Consider the following 12,055-nt stretch of genomic DNA (forward strand, 5'->3'; position numbering starts at 1 on the left):
ACATATGCATATCATGTTCATTTTACTCATCAGTCCTATTTTTTCCATTTTGTTTGTATATGTAACTTAAACATTTCTTATAATATTTTTACCCGAAACATAGTACAAATAAACAATGCTTTCTTTTAGATGTCTGATATAAACTTAAGTTAATAACCATTTTAATACTATCAGCATTTTTTGCCTGTTAAATATTCCATTTCAACATATCCTTAGTTTCTAGTTTTCAAGTTTCTATAAAACCTCTCAAATTTTTTTGACTGTCAAAAACCTTTTAATTTTCTAGTAAAAAAAAACTCTAAGTTTATTAGAAGATGTATGTGTGGTAAACAATCCTCAAACTGGCTTGAAAACTCTCAAATAATTACATTGTCATTTCTATTCAGTTACTTTAGTGTCAGGATACATACATAAAAAGAACATGATGAGATTAACATACCTCTAGTATTATCATTTTCCCACCAAACATGGCCATAAATTGAGGAGGTTCTTTTCCCTGAACTGTCCTGATCTAATGAAGTGTTAAAACAACATTCAAATGGTGCTTACATTAAAAATCCATTAACATGTAAAAAAAAAATGTTACATATATTGTAACTCCAATTTTGTATGATAACATTGAAACCTAAAATAAGTGCTAAAATTAAAAATAATAGACTATAACAAGTTGAAAGTAAAAAGATTTTCATTTAAGCTTGATTACATATAAACTCAGTTAAAAGCAGAGTAGTGAAATAAATTTAAATATTGCCTTACAAAAGGAACAGACCTTTAGATTTCAGTTCTAATAAAGCCATTAGCAGATCTAAGAACATTTGTTTTTTTATTTTGTTTTGAAAATTTAGTAAACTTGTAATTAGATGTATAAAGAAAGAGATCAGGAATAGTAAGGACGACAGTGTATGAAAGATAATACAGGAATAATACATATACATACCTGAACTGCTTCACCATTCATCTGGTCATCTAGCTCCACAGTTTTCAGAGCTGCTGTTCCTCTTTCATCACTGGAAGATTTCAAACCCTAGAGGATAACTAAATACTAAGCAAATTATGTGCATTTAATAGAATATAAAGTATAGTATTAAATGACATATAAATTACTTTCTTCTATCCTTTAAATGTTTTACAGAATGTGTAAAAGAAATATGAAAGCCACTCTCACTCCTGGTAATTATTTGGCACCACATGAGTGTCATGCTTTTCTGTAGCTCAAAAATAATGGTCAACTAGCAATATATGCACTGTTATTTTGGACAAAATCTATTATTTGAGCTTTATATGGTTGAAGCCTTAAGTTTTAGCTGTTTAAAGTAGTTTGTTGGAATTTTCACCCTGAACAGCACCTCATACATACATGGACTAAATTTCTAACACAAGACCCCTAGGATACATATAGAGCATCTTTAATGTCTAACTACTGATCAGTTGGGAAGAAACTTTGTCCAGCTGTTTGAACAGAGTAACAAGGTTGACCATCACACTTTTAGAATGTGTCCACAACAGAAAATATTGAGAATATTAAGTGATATCATGTTTGAAACACAAAACAATTTCCATTCACAGAATGACATATTATCTACTATTCTAGGCCTGTCATCTTAAAGTATTGTGGCTTCCAAATTTTTATTTTCAACTTCAGAGGATTCAAAATGAGACATTTAGAAGTTGGAAGCAATCATTGAGCTTAACAGACCAAAGTCTTAACTATTGTGTGCTTCAGACCTTAACATGTAGACAATTCAACCATTTACTTAAAGTTTTGAAAATTAGACCAATAATGCTGGTCTTAGCAAGCATGAGACCATAGACATTTGGATAATCAGCAAACAGAGCTTCAGTGTTTTAATAGGTTGAATGTTTGTGGGGTGGAAAGGCTGCAAGAGATGCTTATCTTGCTTGTGCACTCTTATCTCAAACAATTTCAATAATCTTTAAATAATTCAAGTTGTATTCTGTAAAAGTTTGAAGACTTGATCTCTAGATAATCGAGGATTTAACTAACAAATGTTTCAAGCCTTAACTTCTAGATGATTCAAGTTTTGACATTAAAATGTTAACCCTTACTCATAGATTAATATTTTACCAAAGTTCCTTTCATTTGATTAGTTTTTAAGTTTTATACTTAATTTTAGTTTACATTCTTCTTTTATTTACCTGAAAAAACTATTCTATTAAGTTTTTAAAAAACAGACTTAAATATTGGTCAAATATATAAAACAATACTTACAACTTAATTATCATATCCTAATATAAAGATATATGTATTGTAATAGCTAGAAAATTGTAATAAGGAAAATACTTTTTGTTTTCAATCATACACTTACCAACCAATAATAGATTAAACACCTCTCTCGACTTCCTTCATTATATCTATAAACTACAACATAGCAATCTCCACTGTAAAATTTCCCATAATCCTTTTCTTCTATTGCATACAAATCAAAATTCTCCACACGATAAACCTACAAAACAAATAGCAATCAACAATATAACATAAATTTATAACAGAAATTTATTAGGTTACTCTAACATAATCTTAGTTATAACAGATATAAAATTATAAAACAAACTTTTTAATTTCATATTTTTTTTGTAAATTAATTGCAATTTTCTAGGTCAAAATTACTTATTTAATATATAATTTCATCCTTTAAAATTTGAATTGTGAGTTTTATGGCTATGTAAAATATAAATATTCTATTTAATCTGAAATTTTCAGATACATATAATTTTCCATTCAGGACTTATTAAACGTTTTTAAGTAGTGGATTTTAAACAAATGCATATTACAAAAATATATATACTTTACTGAATAAACATAATTTTTTGTCTTTTTTTTTTGTTGAGCACACAACTACATAAATTATCTTTGCTTTATCTGTTATGGATGTCAAATCCTGATTTTTAGTATTATAAGCCTTCAGTAGGAGGTAAATAAATATAAACTAATATTTAATATTAACTAAAATAATGTAAACTGACCTTCTTATCTCCAGTACCATCATCCACCATCTGCTCCTTGGCTGCTAAATGAGTGTTTTCATGAAGTGTTGAGGCATCAAATTTTGTCTGGACTGTTTTAGCTGAGAATAAATTTTATATATCACTAAATATACCTATAAACTCAAAGGTTTTGAATACATAATACACTTGCAAAACTATAAAAATATTTAATACTTGATTCTCATTATAAGAAACCTTGTGAAATTTAAAATCAAATATGACTGACTAAAAAAAAGTATTAAAGTCATTAAATGTTGTACAATAATTCTCAAAACACATGGGAATTATCAAGAAAGGTTGTGAAACACCCTAAAACAGAGGTATCAAACCAAAATTGGAGAGTTCACATGTTAATCTAAACAAGAGTTACATGCAATAACGTCTCTACATTTCTCATGTTATTTTATTTCCTTGCATTTTCTTTTTAATGATTCATTAAGGATCTTTTGTTCCATTTCTTAAATTAAAACACCTTATCTCATAATGTAAAACTGAAACATAAAACATATTGTTGTGTTGAATATAAAGAAACATGAATCTAGTAAGAGGGTGTATGAATTGTTCTTATTTTACTCTGGCTTGCAAAATCATTTAAGGAAAGTTAAAACTTTGTTGGACAGTTAAACTAAGGAAAAATATTGCTTTACTAACATGCAACATTCTTTGAAGAGGTTACTCTTAATGTAGCTTTAGGGAGTAAACTTAGTGTATCTGGATTTTCAAAAAAGATTTGACAAAGTGTCATATAAAAAGCTTGTTTAAAAATGTTCTTTGTAAGTATGGAAGATAAGGAGATATGTCAGCTCATTGGATGAAAAACTGGCTGTACAAAAGAAAGCACAAAACTTTTATCAATGCAGTTCATTCAAACCAGATTTATGTCAGAAGTGGAGTGCCTCAGAGCTCAGTGTTCAAGTGTCTTTTTGATTTACATAAATAACAAGATAAAGGAATAGTCAATGTATTATTTAAGTTTGCTATGAACACAAAAATATTGAGTGTTGCTGACTGCAAGAGGAATACAGCTGCTTTACAAAACAATTTTAATTATTAGGTGAAGTTGGCAAAGAAATGGCAAATAGTTGTTTTATTATAATGAATACAAAGGAATGCACATGGGTAAACACAATTTGAATTACAAGAATAATTTTGATGGGTCTAACTTTACCAGAAAAATGTCTTGATATACTGGTTCACAAGTCTCTTAAGTTGTTACTGCAAGTGGTAAGGCAAATAGGATTTTTTTTAGTTCATATCTACAGAAGTACTGAATACAAATAGGTTATAAAGTCATAATATAGGCCATTGGTTAGGCTACATTTTGTGTACTTTGTTCAGTGTTGGGCTCCTTAGCTTATGAAGGGTATTGAATTGATGAAAGTTATAATTTTCCTATACTGAAAATGTATTTTCAATAGGTACTTACCTCCTTTCATATAACTAACTATTCTTGTTCAGTGCTGCCCTCTATATGCAAAATAATTATTTTTACAAATGTCACAAGCCTCCACCAATGAGAATGCCATACACTCTCAATATGCATGTGACTCTTTCTATTCGTTTCTACCAGATTATCACTTCAAGTTTTGGCAGAAAATAGCTTGTTGTTGTTTGTTACTAAGTGCAAAGGACTATATATGCTCTGCTCATCATGGGTGTTACAACCCAGTTTTTAGCAATATACAGAAAATGGAAACAAAGGTTTACAGTCAGGAGGATGAGTGGGAAATGTGACAGAAGGTAAATATTTATTGTAAATACATTTTCTGTATCGGAAAATTATAAATTCAATTAGCTAGAATCCCACATTGCACAAGTAGAGGGACAAGTGTGAGGGAAGAAATGAAGCATCCTTCAAAATTATCCAAAGAGCACACTTTGAGATAAGAGAGTCATGTTTGAAGATCTGATCGATGTGGGAGACTGCACTACTTCTGAACCAGGTACACTCTTCACTTACCTGTGGAAACTGTCATATATATAGGCATAAAACACAGAGAAGCATATCCAATTTGTGTGGGGAAAAAAAACAATGGAAATGCACCCAGGTGTAAAGTGGCTGGGGCACAAAGGACCATAACTCAGCAAATCAACTCCATCCAAAACCTGCTCTGCTGGGAACCGACATCCATGTTGGGTAAGATGAGGATCATACTGTTTTCACCACAAGTTCAAGAGACCATAGGGGATCTCAATCCCCCTGACTCTGGAACAGAGCACATATTAAGAATATAAAATTATATATTGACCCAGGAACCCAACATCCATAATTGTAAAGATGTCTATCACAGAGAAATCAACTACCTAAACATTGAAATTAGCTGGAACCAACCCAGATATAATAATGCCCTTGGAATAAGATACATTGAACAAAAGCAGAAGGGAAAACCCAGAATAATCCAAAGTACCTCCACCATGACCCACAACACAGATGAAGTATAAATGAGAGGAAAAGATAGTTATACATAATACATGTGTGACGATTTATGTTGATTATTTCTACTCTAAATACAAATCCCCTGGTAAGAACCAATGTCATATGGAGGTAGGATTCCAATCAAGGGATGAACTGCAATTTCACATCTCATTCCTTTGGTTTACACATGCATTACAGTGAAGGATATCACGTCATCTACACCAGCAGAACACCACTGCCTAACTCTGAACTGCATGACATTTCTGTATTGATATTTTATGCAATTAAGCCATTCAGGAAGATACCTCCACAATTCATCACCCCAGTGGCTTGGAACTGGAAAATGATAAGGACTCCCAAACTCCATTAAAAGAAAGGAGGGATAACAAATGGTAGAGAGTCCTGAAGGAATGTCAACACATGAGAAAATTCAATGGATGACCATAAAACCTTATTTACAAAGTCAGACCATATTGACTTATTCAATACAAGGTATGCCATGGAAGACAATGAATGCAGAAGGAGCAGACCAATTGGGGAGCATAGGAGAAGTCAAAATGATATGGCAACAACAACTGTTGTGGAATAAAGCCACTCAATGACCAGAAGTCGAAGAGACAGAATATCCCCAATAAACAAGCCAAATAATATATTAAAAAATACAAGGAACAATGGGCTGATCAGCAGAAAATACATGGCCCAGTGATCAAAAGCAGAAAGCAATCCATTTATACCAAATACTTTTTTTGTAGGAAGGGTGAATGTAATGATCCAAAAACAAAGCTACACATCAGGACAATCCCAGTCTCCTTGTCAAGAGCCAGATAAGAAGTAAGCATGAATACAGACAACAGGAAGAATGGAATGAAACACTGAGATTGCCCAAAAAAGGAGAGACACACAGATAAAAAGGTAGTAGAGGAGTAAGCTGGAGCTGAATATGTCAAGGAAACCATGGCTGAGCTGGTCAGTAAGAAGAACCAGAAGGACCTGACACAGAGTAGTATATATTATCAAAATCACCTGGTGAACGAGTTAAATGGGAAGATGAGCATAAAGGTATTTGTTGTGCCAATCCTGATTGAAAGTATCAACAGCCAGAGAAAAAAGATGAGGTGCCAAAGACCAAAATAGAGGGAGGTTCAGGTTGAGAAATGTGACAAATGCACTGATGTCAGGAGTTCCCCACTAAAGGAAGAGCCATCAGAAAACCATAGAATCAAGAGAAAACTCTGTCAGACAGATTCTGTTTGGATAGGAAAGACGACTTGCAAGAAGTTTATTGGTATATGTGAGTAAGCATTCACAAGATCCATCTTGGTCATCCATAAATCTGAGGGTGAGAAACAATTCCATAATAACACAAGGAACATTTATAAATTGATTGAGGTTGGACCAGTCTGTGACAGGCCACCAGTATTCATTTATTTTGGGGACTACAAATAATAGCTTCCAACTGATGCTGGCTTTTAATGGGATCTTGAGGAAGAGGGAAGGAAAATGTTATCTGTGACAAAAAGGGATAGAATTTGTAGGACAAAATTTTCTGAGAGAATGTGAATAAACCAATGACCTGTGATGAAATATCACCAAAGGGGAATAAAGTCACACAACTGCCCTCCCTCTGGACCTAAATCCACTGACTAGTCACTAGTACTCTTGCCATCCTGCCAATCAAAGAAAACAACAAGATACAGGACTACTAAAAGAAGGAACAGGTAAAGAATGAGGAGAACTGAGATTGGAAACAGGAATAGGTGTTTGTCTTGATTCCAACTGAAACAAACTAGCTACCAAAGAAAAAAGGGTAAAGTGTTTAAAATAGCTCTTCACAGATGATTCCAAAGTGCTTGGGATATGGTTGAAAACATACTGCCTATGAAAAAGAGCTAGATTTAATTTCTTAAGATAAGTGGGTGCCAAACAAACCTACTGCAAGGCCACACCTCAACCCACGAGATCCCAACGACAGAGAAATTACATGGGTAAGGCAAGAATCAAGGATGACAAACAAGACAATGTGGAAGTAGTAGAGGAGAGGGTATCCCTAGAAAAACCCTCAAAACCTCTGAAAGGAGACATGTGGTAGATAAATACCATAGAAGGGAAGTAAGGGTAAGATGAAGCTGTGAAAACTGCATATCTGTAAAAACCAATGGAAAATCAGAAAATTCCCCCTCATACTGGAAAAATAGACCCCAACAACTAAGAGTCTAAAAGTGGATGGTCTGCTTTGTGGTATGCCAAAGTAACCTGATGAGTAGCCTGTGGCATGTTCAGCCCATTGAGAAAAAAATGCTCAGCATAAACCCTAATATCTGGGGAAGGTGGGAAATTAAATAGGGAAAAAAAGAACTATCATACAACAAAGGAAAACAAGGATATTAGGAAATCGGGGAAAGGGATAAAGCATCATATAGCAGAGAAATCATATCTAAAAATGCCATATTAGGACTAGCTGATTCAACAGGTGAAGCATAGAAAGACACAGCAAAATCTGATGGAGGAAAAAAACTATCAAAATCTTCATCACAACAAAGTTTTTTTTTTCAGACTGTTTGTGAGGAAGTGCAGCAACTTAAGGAAGTAAGTGGTTGGCCCATACAATGATCAATCTCTCAGAGAATAATTGCAGATAAATCTATTGACAGGTTGCCCCCACCTACAGCCAGTGAAGAAATACTTGTAGTTGGTGTGAGACCCAAATTGGCTACATTAACCTTGAATTCATAGTAAAAATTGATAAATCAAACAAATTGTCTGATAGAAAAAATACACGTGAAAAAAAAAAAAAGACTGGAAAGTAACTTGAAAATAAAGGCAGTATGATACAAAAATGATTAAAAACCACTTAGAAATATAGCAGTTAAAGTTACCATGACAAAGCACACAAAAGCAAAATTTGAAATATCTGAACACAAGCACTACCAAAGGAGAAGTGATAATCTGGTAGAATTATATGGGAGTAAGTACTGTTCCATATTTAAAGCATTCAGTGGAAGGCTTGTAGGATGTACCTAAGATCAAAAGTTTGTCATATAAGGATAGGTTAAGATTTCTGAACTTTATGATGAAGAAACCCATTTGAAGTAAAAATATATTCTCAAGCAGGCTGGTATGGGTATAAAAACTTTAATTAAAATAAAGTTTATCTGAATATGACCTAAGAAGATCAAAACATTATTCTGTACTTTATTTTAATTAAAGTTTTAATACTCATTCTAGCTGTCTTAAGAATACAGATCTCTGAACTTGTTTTCTTTTTTAAAGAGAAGAGTTGGAGGGGATCTGATTGCAATGTTTATGATTATTAAGGGAACTGGTAGTGTTGATGCATCATCTATTCTTTGTTTTTAATGAAAATAATGATAAGGCTAGGGAACACAAATATAAATTTTGGCAGGGTATGAGTAATTTTCACCTAAAACAGTCCTAGTTTTAGAGAGAGTGGTTGGCCATTGGAATAGGTTACCTTTAGATGTGGTTGATACAATTCATTTAAGAAAGTTTTAGAAAAATCTTTCACTATATTAGCAATTTAAATTATTTTGTTTTAAATACTTTCTGTGCTGTATAAAAAATACATGTGATATCAATTAATTTTTCATAAAACTATTAAACAAAAACTTTTAATATTAATAATAATATCCATAACATAAAGTTATTACTGTTAGCTGTTAAGAGGTACAGTGACAACAGCCCATAACTATAAAATTAATAATGTTAGCATTATTACCCTACTGATATAAGTCAATTATTGTAACATTAATGCTAAATATAATACCACTCTAATGATAAAGTCTTTATTCCAAAGTGAGATAACACTAATAATGCAAATCATTCTTTCCTCAATAAATTTAGCAGTGTATTCATGATTAGACATACATGAAAATATGTGTTAATTGCATTAAACAACTAGCAGGGTTTTACTGAAAGGGTTTCTATGAAGAGGGTTAAACAACAGCATTTTAGAGGTCTAATGCACAGAGCATGTCTTACAATTAAGCAAACTAAGATTTGGTAGCATTGATTAATTACTATTTTTTGTACCTGTTTTTGTTTATGTGTTGCTGAAAAAGACATTTGCTGGCTTCTTCAAATAGTTTCCTAATCTTGGATGTGTTAGAAAAAGAGTTTGTATTTAATTTCAAGAAAACTGGTTTGAAGTGAAAAACCTGTCTTCTAAAGTTTCCATCACACAAAGCCCTTCCACATCGCCAAACAAAAGCTGTTAATGACGATTCTCTATCAACTATGAGCACTAAAGTTACCAGAAAAGTGCAATGTCTGTACAGCCTATCTATTTCCAAGATAAAGTCATTTGTTTGTTCACAGAATGTTTTTGTATTTTACATTTCCATTCATAGACTTTCTAGTCATAAGATGACAACCCAACCCCACAACTACACAATACTAGCTCATACAGATACCAAAACATCCAGTCACACCACCTACCTTCAAAAATCCCAAGTAGTAAAGTTAAAAACGTCTACAACAAAAGTTTCATTAGAGACTAGTGCCCATACATTATACACTGCTTTACACAGCACGACTATTCTTAACAGTTTTGTAGAAAATGGAACTAGCAACAAAACCAAATTCTAACACCAACAATAAAAACAGAGCTACTACTACAGTTATTTATCTTCCTTATTTACATAATACAAACAAAACACAATGAAATGTATAAACAAAATGTAAAACACAGATATCCACTGGAAATACTACAGGACAATCAGATCCATATTAAAACAAACAAATATTACAAACAGATACAAAATGGCACTTCTAATATACCTTATTTATGCAAAGAAGCCTACACTGAGGAGACACTATGAAATTTTGATATAAAAATAAAAGAACACAAAGGCAATACAAGACTAATAAAAAACACAAAATTTGACCATGGTAAAATGTTTTATAATAACACAATCAACTTGGACAGTTATGAACTTATGGTTACCACTAATCAACACAGAGAGACAGATATACAACTGCCTCAAACCAGAACCACCTCATCAATTAGAGGGGGACCACCTCATGAGCAAATGAGGTTCCAGTACTGCCTAACAATAACAACCCACTTCAAACATCTTCAAAAACATCTTATTTAAAGCAACAAGGTTTTATTCTTACTTGAAGACTTCTTAAATGTCATTACCTTGGCTTTCTTTACTAAAATCCTCATCTAAAGTTCTGCTATCTTTGAAAGGTAGTTGACACCATTTTCACTTTTGCTTTATAGTAGTTATTATTGTACAATTCAAAATACTTATATTAATGCACCAATAACAACAGCTATTTCAATATATACTTAAACTATTGGTTTTGATACTAATGAACTAAAGATAAGAATTATTATGCATAAAGTAGAAAAACATGTTTCCTACTTAATCATAGCTGCTATTACTTTATACTAATATTACTGTTTCTAGTTGAAAAATGATAGCAATTATTATGGTGAAATTATTTCACATTAATTATAAACCTATATTACATTAATGAAAAAACTTAATAAATTGTTACTGTAATATTAACAGCATTTAAACTAGATATCTAAAAACAACATCTATTTATATAAAAATCATGATGCTAGTTAAGAATGCAAAATTTTTGGAAATTTTGACAGCAGTAAATTTCCAATGGCAATTTTGGTAATTTTGTAAGAACACTGGGAATTTTCATTTTGTAACATGGAACAGATGAGTGATCTTGGATCAGGGTAACTCGGTTGTCTAAGAAGAAAGTAGAAACACGCTCTAAACAATTTTAAACACTGGTTTCAAATTATTTGAAAACTTTTATTATTTCAATTTTAGAAGAAAATCACAACTGACTTTTGCTTGACATATTGTCCATGATAATAAAATTATTTAAAAGATACTGGATATATCAAGCATAAAAGACTATAGATTACTAGTATGTACTAGTCAGTAATATGCTATGCTTTAAATCATAACATTAGTTGCAAATGATCTGAACTTATCTATCCTTTTTATTCATTGCTTTATAGTTAAGCATAAAGCTACACAATTGCCTATCTGTGCTCTGCCTACCACAGGTATCAAAACCTGGTTTCCAGCTTTGCAAGTCTGTACACTTACAGCTGTGCCACTGGGGGGCTAAATCCTCTTCAATTTTAAACAATCAATTCAATTTAGCTTTTTAACACAAAAATATATAAATTACCTAGAAATAAAACCCTACTTGATGTTTGTCATAAATAGACATGGTACTGGTATGTTACAAGTACTGGTCAGTAAAACATGAGGTGTGGTTTTTGCAGTGACTAGTAAGAATATAAAATAAAACAAAACAAATAACCTAAAAGTGAATATTCTAAACGTGGGCCCCATTTCACTATATGTACTAGAAGTGTACCCAGAAAAGACCATCACAAACACTTAATAATGCTGTCAGAGTTTGGGTTGATATCTTTTTTATTATTATGATATTTTCTGCTTATTATAATATTTCTTTTTATCTCTAGCTTGTTCCCTCTTTTTTTCTCAGTCACTGTGAGCTTACATTTATTTACACATTGTTTGGTTCTGTTTCACCCTCAGATACAGATGAAATTTCAATCATCACTTCTTCAACCTCAAAAGAGCTTTGGCCATTATTTTATGTTAT

General features: G+C 32.0%; 1 protein-coding gene across 3 annotated transcripts in view; it reads right to left on the bottom strand.

Moving 5' to 3' along the window:
* Positions 1–12,055, bottom strand: part of LOC143226175 (villin-1-like) — an 85,877-nt gene that overhangs the window by 23,672 nt on the left and 50,150 nt on the right. For all 3 annotated transcript variants that reach the window (XM_076456770.1, XM_076456771.1, XM_076456769.1), the window contains exons 14-17: positions 2,986–3,086; positions 2,328–2,465; positions 938–1,024; positions 440–511 (exon numbers count right to left, since the gene is read on the bottom strand). In XM_076456770.1, coding sequence (XP_076312885.1) covers positions 440–511; positions 938–1,024; positions 2,328–2,465; positions 2,986–3,086 — 398 coding nt within the window. The remainder of the gene's footprint in view (positions 1–439; positions 512–937; positions 1,025–2,327; positions 2,466–2,985; positions 3,087–12,055) is intronic.

This window comes from Tachypleus tridentatus, chromosome 9 (genome assembly GCF_004210375.1).
Source record: "Tachypleus tridentatus isolate NWPU-2018 chromosome 9, ASM421037v1, whole genome shotgun sequence".
Lineage (NCBI taxonomy): Eukaryota > Metazoa > Arthropoda > Merostomata > Xiphosura > Limulidae > Tachypleus > Tachypleus tridentatus.